Source organism: Anolis sagrei, chromosome 2 (genome assembly GCF_037176765.1).
Source record: "Anolis sagrei isolate rAnoSag1 chromosome 2, rAnoSag1.mat, whole genome shotgun sequence".
NCBI classification, from domain to species: domain Eukaryota; kingdom Metazoa; phylum Chordata; class Lepidosauria; order Squamata; family Dactyloidae; genus Anolis; species Anolis sagrei.
In genome coordinates this window covers 276,393,928-276,413,915 of record NC_090022.1, presented here as the reverse complement: position 1 = coordinate 276,413,915, position 19,988 = coordinate 276,393,928, and the positions used below count along the sequence as shown (strand labels likewise).

Genomic DNA, 19,988 nt, shown 5'->3' with positions numbered 1-19,988 from the left:
AAAGTACAGGTCATCATATAAAGCCCTAAACGGTTTGGGATCTAGGCTTGCTATAGATGCAGGCGAAACGTCAGGAGAAAATGCCATATAGCCCGAAAAAAACCTACAAGAACCCAACCCAGTGAATGCTTGCATTTCCATCAGAATCTCGTGGGAGGGTCCTCCTATCGCGAGATATCAGAGCGAGAAAGAGGGTGGAGGCTCCCGCGACTGGGCGAGACCACGTGATGCGGACCTTACGTCATAAAAAAATCGACATCTTCATCAAAGAGGGAGACCTCGCGAGAGGGAACCCTCCCGCGAGAGTATGCCGCGGCCTCCTATAGGCTTCCCGCGGCGTGCCCCAAGTCTCGCGATGGCAAGGCTCGCGAGGTAGGAAGGAGAGCCGAGCTGAGGCGAGAGAAGGAGGAGGAGGAGGAGGAGGGCGTCCAGCGTTTGGTATGTAAGAGGCCCGTCCGCCGCGTACCAAATGCTGGGGGGTCGGCCTGTTGGGGCCCCGCTCGGGCGACCCACCGGCGGCTCCTTTCCCCGGCCCGAGAGGCGTCCGGGCGCCCCGCCTGGCCCCGAGAGGCCTGCTTCGCCTCCTTCCCTTTAGCCAAGTAGTCGTGTTGAACCCGTTTAGCGAGGGAAGCCCGGCCGGCAGTTGCTCCTCCTCCTCCGAAGGCATGGCCCTCTCTTTCCGGCCAGTGGACAGGCACCGCTTGAGGCCCAAGACGGAGGACAGGTGGGAAATCTGCCCTGGCGATTTGTTATATTTAGTCAGTTACTATACCAGGCATGGGCACACTTGGGCCCTGAGGCTGTGAGGAATGATGGGAGTTGAAGTCCAAAGCACCTGGAGGGAGGGCCCAAGTGTGCCCATGCCTGGACTATACCCAGCTTTGTCACCCTGAAGCGTCATCGTCATTATGTTTATTAATTCTTATAAACGAGAGTTGTATTTCCTGTTAGTTATATGTATATTAACTGAGTGCAGATTGAGCATCCCTTACTTACAGTTCAGAAATCCACACAGACAGATCACCCAGAACATCAAAGCATTTCAATCATCCACAGTATCTGCTTTTAACTAATATATGGCAGTGTGGGCTCAGATAACCCAGGGCCCTTCCATCCCAGAATATCACAGCAGAAAATCCCACAATATCTGCTTTGAACTGAGTCCACACTCACATAATGTGGAGTTTTCTGCCTTGATATTTTGGGATATAGGACTGTGTGGAAGAGCCCCCAGTTCAAAGCAGATATTGTGGGGTTTTTCTGCCTTGATATTCAGGGTTATATGGCTGTCTGGAAGAGCCCACACTGGCAAATAATAATAATAATAATTTATTTGAAATCCACCCTATCTCACCACCTCCCTGGTGGCACAGTGAGTTAAAAATGACTGAGCTGCTTAACTTGCTGACCAAAAGGTTGGCAATTTGAATCCAGATAGCGGGGTGAACTCTCGCTGTTAGGCCCAGCTTCTGCCAACCTAGAATCATAGAGTTGGAAGAGACCTCATGGGCCATCCAGTCCAACCCCCTGCCAAGAAGCAGGAATAATGCATTCAAAGCACCCCTGACAGATGGCTATCCAGCCTCTGTTTAAAAGCTTCCAAAGAAGGAGCCTCCACCACACTCCGGGGCAGAGAGTTCCACTGCTGAACAACTCTCACAGTCAGGAATTTCTTCCTCATGTTCAGATGGAATCTCCTTTCTTGTAGTTTGAAGCCATTGCTCCGCGTCCTAGTCTCCAGGGAAGCAGAAAACAAGCTTGCTCCCTCCCCCCTGTGACTTCCTCTCACATATTTATACATGGCTATCATATCTCCTCTCAGCCTTCTCTTCTTCAGGCTAAACATGCCCAGCTCCTTAAGCCGCTCCTCATAGGGCTTGTTCTCCAGACCCTTGATCATTTTAGTCGCCCTCCTCTGGACACATTCCAGCTTGTCAATATCTCTCTTCAATTGTGGTGCCCAGAATTGGACACAGTATTTCCAGGTGTGGTCTAACCAAGGCGGAATAGAGCATGCGTAGCATTACTTCCCTAGATCTTTTTTTGCCGCCACATGACATTTTTGGCTCATGTTTAACTTGCTGTCCACGAGGACTCCAAGATCTTTTTCACATGTACTGCTCTCGAGCCAGGCGTCGCCCATTCTGTATCTTTGCAGTTCAAAAATATGCAAATGTAAGTAGATCAAAAGGTACCTGCAGGAAGGTAATGGTGCTCCATGCAGTCATGCTGGTCACATGACCTTGGAGGTGTCTATGGACAACGCTGGCTCTTCAGCTTAGAAATGAATATAAGCACCACCACCCAGAGTTGGACATGACTAGACTTAATGTCAAGGGAAACCTTTACCTTTATGGTTGTCTTTATGACATTGCCATATCATAGAATCCTAGAGTTTGAAGGGACCTTGTGGGCCATCCAGTCCACCTCCCTGCCAAGAAATCGCATTCAAAGCACACACACACACCCCACAAACAGAAAGAGAGAGAGAGAGATGGCCATCCACTTCTGTTCAAAAGCCTCCAAGGAAGGGGCCTCCACCACACTCTAAGGCAGAGTGTGTTACTCTGGGGATAGGGTGGATTACTTAATTTGTAACCCACCCTATCTCCCCGAGGGGGACTCAGACCGGCTTCCAACAACAAAAATGGCAAACATTAAATGCCACAACAGACAAGTAAATATTGTATTACATTCAAGCCATATGAAACATAAAAGGGTTATATGTACTAGGGTCCCATTTCTGAGAGAACTGATTATTTATGTGTATGCAAATATAGGCATTCCAGAATACTTCTGGTCTCAAGCATTGCAGATAAGGGATGCTCAAGTATTTTTGGAAGTTGTGTGCATTTTAGTCATCCTTGCATGGCACCCCTAGCACCTCCTTAGTTTTTAACCCCAACATCTGTTCATTCATTGACTGGGCTCACTATTGGACAAAAACCTCTAAATGCATAATTCAACTTTTTTCTTATCACTCTGCTTCTTTAGTCATAGTTTGGGCAGGTAAACAAAAGCTCATGTTGCTTTACTTTTTGTTAGTTTCCTTATTAATCTGAATTGATTGAAGGCGTGAAAATCAACTTGTAATCTGTATCTAATCCCACAAACTTTACATTTTTCAAATTTCTGCAATAAAGCGCGTACTACTACTATTATTTATTTATTTGCAGTATTTGTATACTGCCCTTCTCAAACCCAAAGGGGACTCAGGTTTCTATTATCTTTATTTATATCCGGCCTTTCGCCCCATGGAGATTCAAGGCAGCTAACATCTATCCACACGAAACAGTTTTAAAAGATCAATACAAAAGGTAAAAACAATTAAGTAAAAACAGAATTAAAATACAGCAAATACATTAAAATGGCTTTAAAAACTCATATCATATGAGCCTCCAGGTTCAGAGCCAAATCCAGGAGTACTCCCAAACTGCAAATCTGTGTTTCCAGGAGGAGTGTAACCCCATCTAACACAGGCTGACTCCCTATTCCCAGGTCTGTCCTACAACTGACCTCTTCATTTTGTTTGCTCTCATCCAGTCCATTATAGCTGCCAGGCACTGGTTTAGCACAGGAACTGCTTCCTTGTAACTAGGTGAAAAGAAGAGTTGGGTGTCATCTGCGTATAGATGGCACCACACTCCAAAACTAGCAGAATCTCTACATGAAAGCACGATAAAATACAGCCTGTAAATAGTTTTTTTTCCCTCCATCAGCCCAGTCCTCTTCACCTTTCTACATTGTTCCTATTTCATTCTTCATTCTGGTGTGAGTGGAATTGTCTTCCTTCCTGAATGTTCACCTTCATATTGTTTTCAGCTGTGCTGTATTTTTGTATTGCATTTTCTTGGTAGGGGCAAAAGGTTTACTATTGTAAGTTGATGGGTTTAATACTGAGTGCTTCCTAATGCTACTCCTTACTATAGGTTGTGTGTGTGTGTTTGTGTTTTCCTCTGGATACCCACCTCCATGAAAATGCCCATGCAAATTACTCATATTTGGAAGTCTCACTCTGGCTGGTCATCTCTCCTAGGCAAATATATTAGCCATGGAAGCTGAAGAGACAATGGAATGCATTCAGGAGTTTCCAGAACATTACAAAGTAATCTTGGACAGATTGAATGAACAACGGGAGCAAAATCAGTTCACAGACATCACTCTGATTGTGGATGGTATGTAAGTGGCACAGACAGGGTCTTATGTACGCATAAAAACCATATTTTGCCTAGTCTCTGGAAGAGTTAAACCAAAGTCAGTGGTTTTGAGTGAGATTATTTGGTTTGGAAAGGAAGGATTGGGGGCAGTCTGTATTTTGGCTGAAGGAGCTACTTCATGATTCAGGCCTCCCTGACAATGAGTGGACAAGGAGTTTTCATTTCTGAGGTCCTCCTTAGATCAGTGTCTATTCTTTCTGTCACTATGGCTTCACAATCAATTATGCGACACAGGTGATGCTACCATGATTAGAGCAACTTAGAAGGGCGTTGTCGAATGTAGCCAAGGGTTTGCTTACCCAAGAATTAACATAATGTCCTTTAACTGGAAACAACGTAAGAGCTTAGTATGGTGACTGCCAGTGTTTTACTAGACATAATTTCTCCTCCTACTACTTAGTGAAATTACTCTGTTAAGCTGAAATGGGTTGAGAGAATGGTTTATTTAACTTAGTGGCTCCATGTTACATAGTTATTGACCACTGTCTGGAAGCAAGTGTGTTTCATTTTAAATAACTATGCATAGGCTTGGGCTGCACAAAGGAATCACAGATATTGTAGAATGCTTGTTTTGTGACATGAGCAGCTAATATTAATTAATGACAATGGAATCTAGTGTATACTAAGGGTCCAGTGTGTATAGATGTGCCCTTCATCATATTTTATATGTGTATATGCTGTCAACCAGATTTCTACCACAGAGGTCAAAATGGATTGACTTGAAATAATATCAGATTGCAAATATTTTCCCATTGCTCCAAGCTTTTTTTTAATCTAATACCAATGCAGGCAATAGCGTACCAGCTACTGCCAGAAAAAAAATAACTATTCAGAAGGACCACTATTAGAATAAACATATGTGTAAGGTTTTTTTTTTGTAAATTTCCAGTTTTTCTTTAAATAAAGACATTGAAAATACTCCTTTGGGAAGAAATATCCTTTCCGGTTCAACTTATACTGTTTTATAAGCAATTACTTATATCAATGGCTGTTCTAACTTGACCAATTATAAAAAGGCACTGAATTAAAGATAACAGGAAGCCATATGGTACACCCAGAGCCATGCTTTGACATATCTTTGGTTCATTTCTTGTAGTTGATCTCACACTTCAGATAAATATTGTCTCCTAGAGTAGCTCTTACCTGTCAAAAAACAAAACAAAAATACCAGCCCTTCCCTAAAAGTTACAACTGAAAAGAAAGTGTGTGTGGGGGGGGGGGGGGGTTAAAATAGAAGATAGAGTCTGATTTTCTGCTCTTCCATTTTATCCCTAAATCAACCAAAAATGTATCCAGGAACTGACAAGAATATGTTTCCTGTTCTTATGTGTTTCATGTGTCCCATTTCTTGCCGGGGGGAGGGGGAGGTGACTTCGGGGGTATTTCAAAACATGGCTCTGGGTGTACCATATGGCTTCCTGTTATCTTTAATTCAGTGCCTTTTTATAATTGGTCAAGTTTGGTGTCATTTGAGGTGTTTCCCATCCCTCCATTAGAAATATTTTGGAACCTTTGAAGGACTTGAGTTAGACATTTATTTGCAAAAGAAGCTACAATTCCTTTTAGTTCAACAGACAAGAGGAATGTGCCTGCTGTCAAGAGTTCTAGTCTGGTTTTGGAGTTTTGTCAGTCAGTTCTGGATAGGGCTGCACTCCCCCCCCCCCCCCCAAATACTGTGTGTGTAGCCTGGGAGTTTACATTCTTATTCAAAAATGACAGCTCAGGTGTAACAACTTCTATCCAGCTGCACTCCTTCCTAGATTGGTTACTGGTACATCTAGGAATGGCCATATTAAAATCACTCCACTGACTGCTAATTAGGGCAAGGTGCAAAGTGTTGATTGTCACCTTCACAGCATTGCATGATGTGGGTCAAGATTACATATGGCATCGTTGCCTCATGTTGTCACTCCGACATTCCCTGAGGGACATTTACTCCAGTCAGCAACTGGCACCCAGAGAATATGTTTTCAGCTGCCCCAAGACCAGGTGTTCTCAAACTTTTTCAGCCGTGGAGCCCTTTTTGAATTAAATGTTTTTCATGGAGCCACAAGAAATGTTTATATATATATATAGAGAGAGAGAGAGTGCGTTAGGTTATGGTATCTATTATGATTGAGGAATGTTTATATAGTGTATTGTATTATGTATTACCTGTAAGGGAAACAATAATTTAAAAAGTCATGACGGTGGCTGGAGAAGCATGAGCAGGAGTAGCTGGGATCACTGTGCGCTTGGGCAGCATTAGAATCCAATGTCAGTCCTGGCACATATGCATATCTTCTAGTCTCCCTTTCCTTCTTGCGGGAAAGAGCTTCCTGCCATCATCGCGCTTGTGCAGAAGAGAAGTGATTGATGGGAAGGAAGAGACCAGCCAACCACTATGCTCTTAAGCGCCCAGTGCAGCACAGTTTGAAAACAACTGCCCTAGACATTGGAACAACCTGTCAGAAGAGCTTTGACCAAGGAATACACTGTCTGAATTTAAAATGGCATTAAAGGCCAGTGTCATATTTAGGCCTAACCAGATGTTTTTTAACTTTTGAATTTTAAAGAGTGGACTGATTAGTTTAATATATATATATATATGTCTTACATGCTGTTTTAAATTGACTTAATGTGTTGCATTTTAATTTGCTGTTGTTCCCTGATAAGCATTCCATATTGCAAGTAATTTTCTTCTCCTCCTTCCAAAATAGGTGATCCAGTTAAAGCAAAGCATTTTTAAATTGGTTCTCCTAAACCTCTCATTTTATGTAGATTATGCTGGACATCATGTTTAAAATTGGTTTTATTATTGAGAAGGATGTTTGTCACAAAGCACCTGTGCGATTTTTTCTCAGCTACTGCCTCTGTGTAGGGGTTTATAACTAGTAAAAAATTCAAAGGAGTCCTGGGTTTCTCATTTGCTTTCCAGGATTCCAAGGACTATATTAATCTTTGTCAAAGTTTTTTTTTTAAAAAAAGAATAAAAAAGACAGGGAAGCATGCAATAAGCAGGTAGAATAACCTTTTGTGTATGCAACATTTGATTTCTAGTTTACATGAATGAAATGTTTCTAGCTTGTTATTTTACATCTAGAGAGATGAAGTTGTGATGTCAGGAGATCTGTATGTTAAAGTTTGTGGAATTGGGCATTCAGAATTTCTGACTGGGTTCAAAAGATATGCCAGTATTACTTACACTTACAGGAAACTGACTATGAGCTGAACTATATTGGGTTTTTTTCTGTAATATTTGAGATTGCAGGGTTATTATATGCATTGTTTGTAGTATGGTCAGACATTCTTTTTTACACAATTGTATTCTGGGGTAACTGAATACTCTTATTCACCTGGGAATAAAGTTGTGAAAATTCGATAAATCTCCAACTTTTCCAATGGGAGAAGTATTTGGAAAGCTCCCCGTGTTTTAGCAGATTCATATTCACTGATGTGGTAAACTTGACAATCTGAAATTAAGGAGAGGGGAATCTGTTGAAGAATAGCTGGTGATCTTTTTTTTCTGAATGGCTGAATATGGTTGTCGTCTTCAAAACAAAGTTCTAGACTTCCTCACTAACCCAAGGACTTTTTAAGAAACACTACTTTTGCTGAAAGTGTAGCGAAAGACACCTTTCTCCAGGTGTTTTTGTGGAAGCCACAAATAATGTATTGCTATTTTAGTTTCACCAAAATGTGGGAGGGATGTATGCATGACAGCCAGTAAATTGTTTCTTGCTTTGTCAATGTTCTCTGTTGCACTTGATTTTTAATTCCGTCAATCATTAACATGTAGCTTGTGAGGTTTAATATCAAGATCTAGCACACATGATTTAATATGTAGCTTTTTTCCTTTCCTTCTAGGTCACCATTTTAAAGCTCACAAAGCAGTTCTTGCTGCCTGCAGCCAGTTTTTCTACAGATTCTTCCAGGACTTTACTCAGGAGCCTTTAGTAGAGATAGAAGGTAATTGGGTAATAGCAGTTGGATCCAGAACTCTTCTTAAAAAAAGACCTAGAGGAGAATTGTTGTGTGCTTTATTCGTACACCCACTTTTAACAGGCATATTTTTAGACTGTGATTGTGAGATACTTTGTTGAGTTTCTGCTTGTTATATATTGTATTGCTGCCTGTAATGTCAGTCATTCACTTCTCGTGTTCCTGAAATGTGCACCAATATTGAATGGTGTGAATATATGTGGATGGAAGACCACAAAATTTGAGCTTTGGCAAGGGTCCCTTCCCCTGCTTTGTTCCAACATAGCAACAACAAATTCCAATATTTGTCTTAGAAGTGATTGACATGAATATAAACCTAGCTATCCAAGCTGTGTACTGGGCTTTGGGGTCATACAGAGTCTTCAAAGTTCAGCCAAGCTACAAGGACAGATTATGCTTCATGTCTCTAGCTCCAAGCTCAATGAGGGTGTATGTTTACTCTTTGGGAAGGAACAGTTTTTGTGAGCATGTAATTTCATCCTGCTTTGCATTCTGTTCAGAGCTGGGAAAGGTTAGTGTTTCTATCAACATTGCTGTTAATACCTGCTGGTTGCAAATAACAGAAGCAATGCTTCTCGCTTGCTTAAACAAAATTATACTTGACTGAGCTTAAGTTTGCCATGACTGTTATATAGTTCAAAATGAATTGAGGCTCGTTGAATAATGCCAAATGACTTATACAATACTGATAAGCCTACATCTGTTCTAGATAATCCCTGCATCAAGGAGTCTTCTCACTTGTGTAAACAGTGTTAAAAGATAGATGTGTCTCTGATTGTCATTTTCTAGGCACAGACAAGAGCATATGCCATTCTTTCACTTGCCACTAATGCAGGCAGAATGCTGAATGTGCCCTTTGACCTACTGGGCACCTTTTAGTACCTAGATATTTGTCAACAAAATAGAATGGTAGAGTTGGAAGTCCACAACAGTCATCCATTCCAACCTAATTTCCCTGTGCAGGCATATCAATCAAAGCGCTCCTGAGATCTGGCCATCCAGCCTCTGTTTAAAAACCTCCAGAGAAGAAGAGTCTACCACACTCCTAGGCAGCATATTCCACAACCGAACAGCTCTTGGCACCAGGAAGTTATCCCTAATATTCAGATGGAACCTCATTTCCTGTGGTTTGAATCTACTGCTCCTTGTTGTATTCTCAAGAGAGCCAGAAAATAAGCTTGTTTCAGTATGACATCACTTCAGATATTTAAATGTGGCTATCATATCAGTCCACTCAGTCTTCTCCAGGCTAAACACCCAGTTGTTTCCTAAGCTGCTCCTCACAGGAAAAGTCTTCCAAATATTTTACAATTTCCATCGCCTTCTCCTGGATATGTTCCAGCTTGTCAGTACTTCTCTTGAGCTGTGATGCCCAGAACTGGATGTGGTATTCCAAGTGAGGTCTAACCAAACCACAAGAGAGTGGTACCATTATTTCTCTCACTTTAGACTTTCCGTTCCCATTGATCCTGACTAGAATAATACTGGCTTTTTTATCTGCTCCTAAATATGTTTGTGTAAAGGATAAGAGTTTAATTCCAGGTTTCGTTTTGTCTCTTGCCTTCAGGTGTAAGTAACATGGCATTTCGTCACTTAATAGAGTTCACATACACAGCCAAGTTAAAGGTCCAAGGGGAAGAGGAAGCAAATGATGTCTGGAAAGCAGCTGAGTATCTTCAAATGCTGGAGGCCATTAAGGCTCTTGAAAACAGGCAAGTGTGGTTTATCACGGGACTCTGTGTTAGGAAGGCATCTGAGAATCATCTTTCATTTCTGATGCTCCAGCCTGGTGTTTCTCATTTCGTTTGCTTTCTAGGATTCTAAGGACCACATGAATCTTTTGAAATCTTTGTAAAATGTTGAGAATTCTGTAGCCCAGGGATGGGTAGAGCAATATCTAGATCTACAACTCTCCCATGTAAACAGCATTTAAATCTACTGATAGATCTTTGGGTAATTTGGGTATTTTTGATTGCAAACTGCTGTGACAGAAACAAAAATGACCCAGAAAAGTGTTGAAATTACTCCCATATTTTCTAGGGGCAATTTAGGGGAAAAATTCATTGTTTCCCCCCAAGGTCCTCTCATTTACCAAGGCAACCCAGTAATCCTTCCCACTGTGCACTGAAACCTGGGCTTACTGCTAGCAGGGCCACAGCTAAACCTCTCAAAACTATGTAGGTATGTGATACACACATCAACACTTTGTTTCAAATGTACGCTTCACTCTTCTTGGCTGCCTGTAATTTGCTTGCAAGTAGGTGGGTCTAAGTAGTTATGTTTTCAGCAGTTGTAGCTGTCTTAGACTAGTCAGGCCTCTTCTTTAAATCCTGCATTAATAGCCATGTTAGTAGTGAGCTGCTTAAAAATACTTACTGTGTTTTTAATGGGCTTTTTTTTTTAGGAAGAAAGCAAATTCATTGGTGCATGAATCACTTCAGACACAAGATAGTAGTAAAGCCAAAAAACGGAAGATAGCAGAAACCTCCAATGTCATTACAGAAACACTGCCCTGTGCAGAATCTGAACCTGTTGAAATTGAGGTGGAGATTTCAGAGGGGGCTATTGAAGTAGGAGAAAATAACATTGAGGCGCTTGAGGAGGTGGCTTCCACTGAACAGTCTATAAAATATATACAGACCACGGGTACGTCAGACGAATCTGCTTTGGCTCTTCTGGCGGATATCACCAGCAAATTCCGCCATGGGGAGCAAAAAAGTGATATTAAAGAAGAATGTTACGGCATATCAGATCCGATGGGCAAACAGGTGGAAGGCATTGAGATCATGGAACTTCAGCTGTCACATGTCAACAACATTTACCACTGTGAAAAGTGCAACCGTACATTTAAATCGTTTTACCACTTTAAAGAACACATGAAAACGCACACCATGGAAAGTTACAAGTGTGAGCTATGCAACAAAAGGTACTTGCGTGAGAGTGCGTTAAAACAACACCTTACCTGTTACCACTTTGATGAAGGTGCTGCTAACAAGAAACAAAGATCTGGCAAGAAAATACACGTCTGCCAGTACTGTGATAAACAGTTCGACCACTTTGGACATTTTAAAGAACATATTCGGAAGCACACAGGTAACTACGGTTTCCTCCTAAATGTGAGTTAGCTAAACTTTTGTGTAATTGATGTAGCTGAGGTTTTTGGATTTCTCTGTGGTTTGATTTAGTGCTGCCCGCATGAGCAGAAATGAATCAAAACAAATCTTGTGCTCTTATGTTTCCTATTCTTATGTAAGAAGGAGTAAGGTCTCTGTGTGAAAAGCTCCTCTTTTTGGAGAGACTTTGTTGTGTTGTCAAGAAACAAATAAGGGTCAAAACTATCTGGTCACTTTCAGTCAAGACAAAGTCAAACAAGGGTTCCTGAAGCTAGCTTGTTGAAATGAACTTTAGTTTGCTCACCACATTTTCAGTTTACATGTTTGTATGCCGTAAATACTGAATCGGCTATTTAAAATTGAAACCGTACATTTAGAATGGAAAATGATCCAGTAGTCATTTAAGATAGACCCACAAAACTCAAACTACTATTCCAGAGGTTTGTGGATGGAATCCAAAGGTGGTGGCAAATTGTGTCTTTTGTAAGCTGCCCTGAGTCCCCCCTCGGGGGTTGAGAAGGGTGGGGTAGAAATGCGCTAAATAATAATAATGTTACGGCCTTATAGAAGCCATTGTGCCAGCAAAATAAGGAAGCAAGTTTCCTCCCTTTATCAGTCTTCTCACCCTTAAAATCTGCTTCCAAATGCATTTAGGATAAATTTGTACAAATTATACTGTGTTTGGACAGTGTTGGATTTTACCTTGACAGAAACAGCAGGGGATGTTCTTGTTTTTGTCTGAAACTCTCTGCAAGAGCGAGGAAACCTTATCGCCTCCCCAAGGGTTCACTGAGACACAGCTTGGGAGGGACAGAGATCCTTGCTAGAACAGAGATTTGTTTTTTTCTTCTTCCTTTTTTATTGTTTATTTCACAGCAGATACATATTATTCAATTCAGTCTACCATACTTTAACTTTTGACATCTACTGTTATTTTTCTGCTTATACATATTATCTATCCCTCACCACTGTGCTCCCTAACCCCCCCCCCCCAAAGCCACAGCTTTTACATACCATCTGTCCAAAATTTCAATTCTTCTAGCTGCCTATTCTGCAAAGGCTTGCTCATGCGTATAATCATAATCATCTTTATTTATACCCCACCACCACCCACCCGCCCCCAAAGGGGACTTGAGGCAGCTAACATGCGGCCAGGACCAAAATTACAATACAGCAAAATAAATACAATCAAGCGAATAACAACATCAAAAAATACATGAAATAACAGAATATACAATAAACCAATGCAAAGTAACATGGTAGAGAAATAAAAACACTGTGAGTGCACCAAATGCAGAGGATAAGATTGGTAAAACCCTGGTGAGATAAGTAAATTGAGTAATATGTGTCTGAGGGGGGAACTCAAAAAGGGCGAACAATGGGTTTACCTTGTTTTTTGAAGACCAACCATCTGACCAAGCTTGGCTGCCAAGAGAGCAAACATGGACAGCTCTTGGACAACCCACTGCTATTGCTGATCCCCACCCTACTACTGAGCCAGCTCTGCAGGGGAAAGACATGCCTAACACGCTCATCCACCACTAGCAGCAGCAGCATTGCAGTGTTCATGAAAACTACTGAGTCTTTGCGAGTCTCAGCAGTGAATGTTTTGTGGCTGCAGAAACAAAAGAAATGTCTTGCTACCACTTGGTTCTGCTGTCTCATCTTTCCCAAGCTCTCCTTGAGCTGAGTGGTGGCAAGGCATTTTTTTCATTGCCATAAAACATTCATGGGCAAAATTCAAAGGCTGTGGCTCACTCCTTCTTTCACCAGTTTGCATGGACTCTATGCTCCTGCTAGTAGTAAAGGGATTGGGCATGTTTATCCTGTGCAGAGCCAGGTCAGGAGTAAGGTGAGGTGCCAGCCAGTGGAGAAGAGTGTCCCCTGGTTGGCATCACATCCACGTGCCACTCATGCATTTGCTCCTATGGCAGCTAAGTTTGACTGCACACAATGGGCTCCTCAAATAATGTATGCAAGTAAGAGCCTCCTCAAATAATGTGTGCAAGTAAGTAAAAGCTGAGAGTGGTGACGGCCGACAGGGAGCTGTGGTGTGGGCTGGTCCAGAAGGTAAGGAAAAATCGGAAATGACTGAACGAATGAACAACAAGAGCCTTTTACAGACTTCGTGGCAGCTTGGAAACTCTACATTGGCTTGAGGAGGAATTCCACCTGCTCTGCTGTCCTATGTCATTTTAAAGAATGTGTTTGCAGTCTCTATACAAACCTCGCAGAGTGAATGCATTTGTTTGTGAAGACAACTGTTCGTGAATTTGTTTAATGTGTGGAGACCAACAGATTAAACAATGGAAAGAGGTTCTGATCCAGTGTTAACATGGATGATAACACAGTACATGTTACAACAGCTGTAAAGGCAGATGAAGGCTTCAACAGAGATAAGAGGCAACACATTTGTTTTTGAGGCTTATAGAGGCTGTGGGGTTCATGTAAAATGGCATAGGGCAGCAGCCCTGCCAGCTGCCTGCATTTTCTTAGCATAATGCCTTTAGTTGTCATAGGGACAACTAAAGGCATTACAACCAATGAGTTCCCTCTTTTGAGAAAAAAGCAATTCCCATAAATTAAATACTCTGATTAACACATTTGAGCCCCACATTCTTGAAGGCAGAATTGAGCAGCTAGCATTCTCCCATCACTTATTCCTTTGAATCTGTTGTGGGCTCAATCTGTACATCATGATCCTACAGGTATGACAGGCCCATTGTATTTTTCAAATGCCTAAGTAGGACCTGCTTCAGTAGACCGTACATAGTAGTCCTTAAAACAAACTTTAATTCTTTTCTTTCTGTGATATTTGGATGTATGAAGTTCATTGATGGGGGAGCTATATTATTCAATTTAAAACAGTTACATTGATTATTGGTACCAAGTAGAAGTCCAATATGATCGGATTTTGCATTTTACATAAAAAAACTTGATTTTGCCTTGATAGGTGAAAGGCCATTTCAGTGTCCAAACTGCCATGAGTTTTTTGCCCGGAACAGTACGCTCAAATGTCACTTGACAGCATGCCATTCAGAGGCTGGTGCTAAAAAGGGACGGAAGAAACTTTATGAATGTCAGGTACGTAATGAAGAGGAATGGATTTTGATTGGGACACATGCATAGGATTGTCCGGTGACATTTGATGGTTGTGTAGAAGAGTCAATTTCAGCAGCCATTGCTTTCACAAGGATCTGTTGCTTGCATGAGGGATGAACTATGTTTTGCATTTCACCTGGAAATTCTGCACATGAAAGAGAGCTTATATGTTGTTAAGGTCAGTGTATCTGAAAAGTGAAAGAAAATAGATTTGAAATGCCTCATAGTACCAATGAAAGATGTCTGGTTAGTAGAGTGAAATACTGTAAAATGGATGAGGTCCATTTATCTGTAAACCAATACTTATCATAGGAACCATCTAAGCAGTGTTTCTCTAATTTTTTATTCACTATTTGAGTAATAGGGAGGAAATAAACTGCCCCAAACTAGTTTGCTGTGAGTTTTCCGGGCTGTATGACCATGTTCCAGATGCATTCTCCTGATGTTTCACCCACATCTATGGCAGGCATCCTCAGAGATTGTGAGGTCTGTTGGAAACTAGGCAAGTGAGGTTTATATATATGTGGAATTCAAGCAGAAAGAAGCCTCATCTGTTTGAAGCAAGTGTGAATGTTGCAATTGCCTACCTTGATTAGCATTTAATGGCCTTGCAGCTTCAAAGCCCGACTGGTTACAGCCCGGGGAGATCCTTTGTTGGGAGGTATTAGCTTGCCCTGATTGATTCTTGTCTGGAATTCATCTATTGTTTGAGTGTTGCTCTTTATTTACTGTCCTCATTTTAGAGGTTTTTTAAATACTGGTAGCCAATTTTTTTTTCATTTTCTTGGTTTCTTCCTTTTTGTTGACATTGTCCACATGCTTATGGGTTTCAATGGCTTCTCTGTGTAGTCTGACATGGTTAGAGTGGTGCAGCATTTCTGAGTTCTCAAATAATATGCTGTGTCCAGCTTGGTTCATCAGATGCTCTGCTATGGCTGACTTCTCTGGTTGAATTAGTCTGCAGTGCCTTTCATGTTCCTTGATTCGTGTTTGCGTACTGCACGTAGTGGTGCCTATGTAGACCACCAAACTATTTTTGCTCTTAAAAAAACACATAAAAATAGGGAAGACTGTATAGCTTTCTGCCCTTATTACCATTTTAAGTAATGATAATTCATTTTGGATTCACAGGATGCCTATATAGGTCTCAAAATGCTGCTTCTGGATCAGGGGTTCTCAAAATAACTTGCTCTCTAGTGTTTACTATGTATTTTTTTAGCTGTTGGGACAACTAAAGGCATTACAACCAATGAGTTCCCTCTTTTGAGAAAAAAGCAATTCCCATAAATTAAATACTCTAACACATTTGGGGCCCACATTTGTTGAGTTGACTTTTACAGCTTTAATATTAGAATGTTCTCTATAGGAATTTATGGTCAATATCTGACATAGAGTTCACGGAGGACCTAGAGATTCCTAGGGAATTGATGTCTCAGGTTAAAATATAATGGTATGATTATTATTATTATTATTAATATTTATTTATTTAGTTGTGGGCTTCTCCTTTTGAGGAGGTCCTGTGCAGTTGCTCTTGGTATCAGCCATCAGCTTGTTTTTTGCCAGTTGACCCTTAGGTTGTGAAAGTTATTGCTGTGAACTTTGATTTTGCGATCTTTAGTAAAGAAATACGGTCAGCATATATATAATGAATTTCACTGTTCCTAAAGGCATTGTGTATTTTTTTATTCCAGGTCTGCAACAGTATATTTAACAGCTGGGAGCAATTCAAGGATCACCTAGTAACACATACAGGTGACAAGCCCAACCACTGTACTTTATGTGACTTGTGGTTTATGCAAGGCAGTGAACTGCGGAGGCACCTGCAAGAGATGCACAACATTTCCGAACGGATAATAACGGAGGACGTCCTTCCCACAGAGAGTGACCCCGTGGCTCCCATGACCATCATAGAGCAGGTGGAACAAGTCCATATGTTGCCCGTCATTCAGGTCCAGGTGGATCCAGCGCAAGTGACAATTGAGCAAGTGCACCCAGACTTGATACCAAATAATCAAGTGAAAACTGCGCAAATAGCAGAGCTCCAAGAGCAGGTCGAGATTAGCTACTTGGAAGTGGAGCACATTCAGACTGAGGCCAGCACCGAAGTCCACATGGAGGAGTTAGATGTGGAACAGGTGGACCAGTTACACATGGAAGAGGTTCAAGCGCAGCTTATAGAAGAAACGAATCTAGAAGAAGTACAATCAGGACACGGGGAACACGGTGAATTAGAACCTAAAGGACCTGATGGGTTAGACACACAACCAGTAGAGAATTTAAAAGAGGAAACAGTGGAAACCTAGCAAATGTTGACTGTGTTGCCTGTGATTTGAAAAAAAAATGTAATACCAAATTATTTTTGTTATTTTTTGTTTTTGTTTTTGTTTTTGTTTGCACCACCAGTGGATGGCTCCCTTGTATTGATGCCCTTAGAGAAGTGGACAGGCGGACCAAAGTTAGGCCATTTGATTAAACTGCCCTCGATTAAGCCTCCCTTGTGCTTTAAAAATGCCCCATAATGTCACAGAACAAAATATTTTCTAGAGATAGACAGCTCTATGTGGAGTTTTAATTGTCAAGTTTTGCAAGAGTGTACTGCTAGGTTATGTTGTTTGTCCTTGTGAGAGACTTCTGAAATAAGTTCTGTTTTTCTTTCAGACTATGAGTTTAATGTTTGAAATGGTAAGGTCCCAAGAGTCACATGGATTACCTTAATAACAATTGGGTGATTTACTCAGGCTGCTAATTCCCCTTGCTCTCTTAATACTTGGCAGTCTTTCTGTTCTTAAGTTTAAACGTTGTCTTCTAAGCCTAGAAATTGACTGGGAATGGGGATAGTCTGCGCTAAGGTTCCTTAAAATGAAAAAAGACCCCTTGTGCCTTCTCATATCCAAATGATTAAACTTCCACAAAGCTTTTAGGATGTTGACAAAGCTAACGCGAAAGAGACAATGTAGATAATTGCTTTGTAGTGCTTTGTAATTTTGCTTATAACTGTTAGTTGCCAGGTTTTTATTTTTGTTGGTTTTTGTTTTGCATTAAAATAAATGTAGATAGGGGAAAGGTCATAGATTCAAACACTGGCATTTTTCCCCCCAAAGGGCCAATTATAATAGGAAAATTCAGCTATATTTGCCACAAAGTATGAGTTGGCGGAAAGATTGCACTGGCATCTTATCACCAGATTTTTATTTTTAGAAAAAAAAGTACATTTTATATTTAAAAAAAGAAATCTTAATAAAATTCAAAAGTAATTGTGTCTATTCAAAGCATCAGGCTACTGTTTTATTATTTAAAGGGGGAGGTTTTGTTTTTTTGGACAGTTTACAGAAGGATTTTGCGCTTGAAAGACTGTGAGAGAGGAAATGAAAAAAGCCATAGGTATGAGTGTTTGAACTGTGGATTTATAAAAGTAGGAGTGTAAATATTTTAAATCAGTATTATTGGACAATAAAACAGTACCAACCACGTGTTCTCAGTTAATGCAGTGTTTGTTCTGAAACACAGGTTCTTATGATGAATTTATTTACGTTTCTACCCCGCCTTTCTCCACCCCGGGGGGGGGGGGGGACGGGGTAGGTACTCAAGGCGGCTTACGTTAGGCAGATGTTCAGTACCTTCCAAAAACAATATACAATTAAAACATTTAAATAGCATTATAAAATACATTAAAACATTTAAAACAATACCTTCACTGTTGAACCGCATTATCCAAAGTCAATAGTCTGGGCCATTCCAATGGTCATTGCACATAATTCCATATTTATCTATTACAATCTCCAAAAAGCCACATTTTTACTTACGGGAGGGAGGGGTCTGATCTAATATCCCTAGGGAGGGAATTCCACAGCCGAGGGGCCACTACTGAGAAGGCCCTGTTTCTCCTCTCCACCAGTTGCACCTGTGAAGAAGGTGGGACCGAGAGCAGGGCTTCCTCCAATGATCTTAAGCTCCAAGATAGTTCACAGGGAGAGATACGTTCATTCAGGTATGCTGGGCCAGAACCGTTTAGGGCTTTATAGGCTAAAGCCAGCACTTTGAATTGTGCTTGGTAGCAGACTGGCAGCCTGAATTATGCATTTTATGCAACACAATCTGGATTTATCCCAACATGCAGTTTTTACTCTAGGAGTGGGGTGTGTCCAAATCCCCTGCTTTGTTTTTGCCACCTTGAAGGCCCCTTAAATAATTCAGATATTTTTGGAATGGAAATCTCTGAAAACCGATTGTTTCTTGTGAAAGTATCTGTGACAACAACATACAGAAGCCTCAGCACACACAGAGAGAAACTGGAAGTGATTTCCAGTTATTAGTTATTGGTTTCTCAAGGACATTGGGCGTGACTAAATTCATCGGGTTGAAATGGATCATCTACCATATATATCCATCTCTCCTTTAAAGAATATAGTCTTTTCTTTTGTGAATATATCTTGCTATGGTATTTTTCGCTTCATATCTATTGGTGCCAAATTATACCTTGCTGCCTGAAGTTGTGGGAGAGGCAAGTGGTGACTGGGAAATAGCTGCACTTCTGATACTGCCATTCACAAAAGCAGCAATTCTAGTACCAAAGTGGATATTTCAGCCACAATTCCTTAGTGACGTGGAACTATAAAAAGGGGGCTGTAGGATAATGCTTTAAATAATGGGTGGGGCAGTTGTCCAGTGTTGCTGTCCTAATTTCACAAGTCCCTGTCAAGTTGGCCAGAGTTTAGGTATGACTAGAGCTAGAGTTCAAAACCATTGGTGCCACTGAGGTCCTTGACATCTTGTCACTTCCTGTTCTGCTTAATGATCGATCCAACATCTTACTGATTCAGTAATGGAAATTATGAAAAGCTGCAGTCTTACAATAATTAAAGACACAAGGGCCCTAGAATATCTGTACACTGGTAACTCAAATTGCATTTGCTCACTTGAATATCATTAATCAGATCTAAAATGAGTGGAGGATGGCTCTGGAATAAGAGTAATGATACTATCTGACAATTTAAAACCAAATGTGGAAGCATGCAAGCTAGACGAATTAGATTAACATTGTATGCAGGCCAATTTCTGCCAGTACAGATATTGTTCTGTGCTGTACAGATGTACAGACATCACATTAAAAACAGATGGTCTTTTGCCTTGAATTCATATAATGTCATGAGCCGTAGTGGCACAACGGGTGAAACCCTTGTGCCGACTGAACTGAAGACCTGAAGGTCGGTGGTTTGAATTCACAAGACGGGGAGAGCTCCTGTGTGTCAGCCCCAGCTTCCCATACGGAAACATGAGAGAAGCCTCATAGGATGGTAACACATTTGGATGTCCCCTGAGTAGTGTCCTTACAGACTACCAATTCTCTCACGCCAGAAGTGACATGCAGTATATTCTCAATTTGCTTCTGACATTATATATATATATATATATATATATATACACACACACACACACACACATACACGCACACACACACGCACACACATGCACACACACGCACATATACACACAGTAGCCGTCCCCTGCCATGCATTGCTGTGGCCCAGTCTGTATATGTGTTTTGTGTGTATATGTGTGTGTGTGTGTATTTGCG

The 19,988-nt window shown here is 41.1% G+C and overlaps 1 protein-coding gene across 2 annotated transcripts; it reads left to right on the top strand.

The window, feature by feature from the left end:
- The first annotated feature begins 336 nt into the window (after nt 1-336).
- Nucleotides 337-17,882, top strand: ZNF131 (zinc finger protein 131). Of its 2 annotated transcripts, none has more exons than XM_067464619.1 (7): nt 337-438; nt 4,037-4,175; nt 8,064-8,165; nt 9,766-9,910; nt 10,603-11,291; nt 14,265-14,395; nt 16,105-17,882. In XM_067464619.1, exons 2-7 carry the CDS (start codon nt 4,052-4,054, stop codon nt 16,714-16,716), a joined length of 1,803 nt encoding a protein of 600 aa, XP_067320720.1. In that variant the 5' UTR covers nt 337-438; nt 4,037-4,051; the 3' UTR covers nt 16,717-17,882. The 2 variants fall into 2 exon arrangements, with proteins under 2 accessions (XP_067320720.1, XP_067320719.1); XM_067464618.1 differs by having other exon boundaries at nt 386-724.
- Nucleotides 17,883-19,988: the final 2,106 nt, after the last annotated feature.

What these genes read in the sequence shown, in the direction of transcription:
- ZNF131 (XM_067464619.1), top strand. Translation starts at nt 4,052, where the DNA reads ATGGAAGCTGAAGAGACAATGGAATGCATTCAGGAGTTTCCAGAACAT. An exon ending in GCCTTTAGTAGAGATAGAAG is followed by an intron (nt 8,166 to 9,765) that starts GTAATTGGGTAA and finishes TCTTGCCTTCAG; the next exon opens with GTGTAAGTAACATGGCATTT. An exon ending in ACATATTCGGAAGCACACAG is followed by an intron (nt 11,292 to 14,264) that starts GTAACTACGGTT and finishes TTGCCTTGATAG; the next exon opens with GTGAAAGGCCATTTCAGTGT.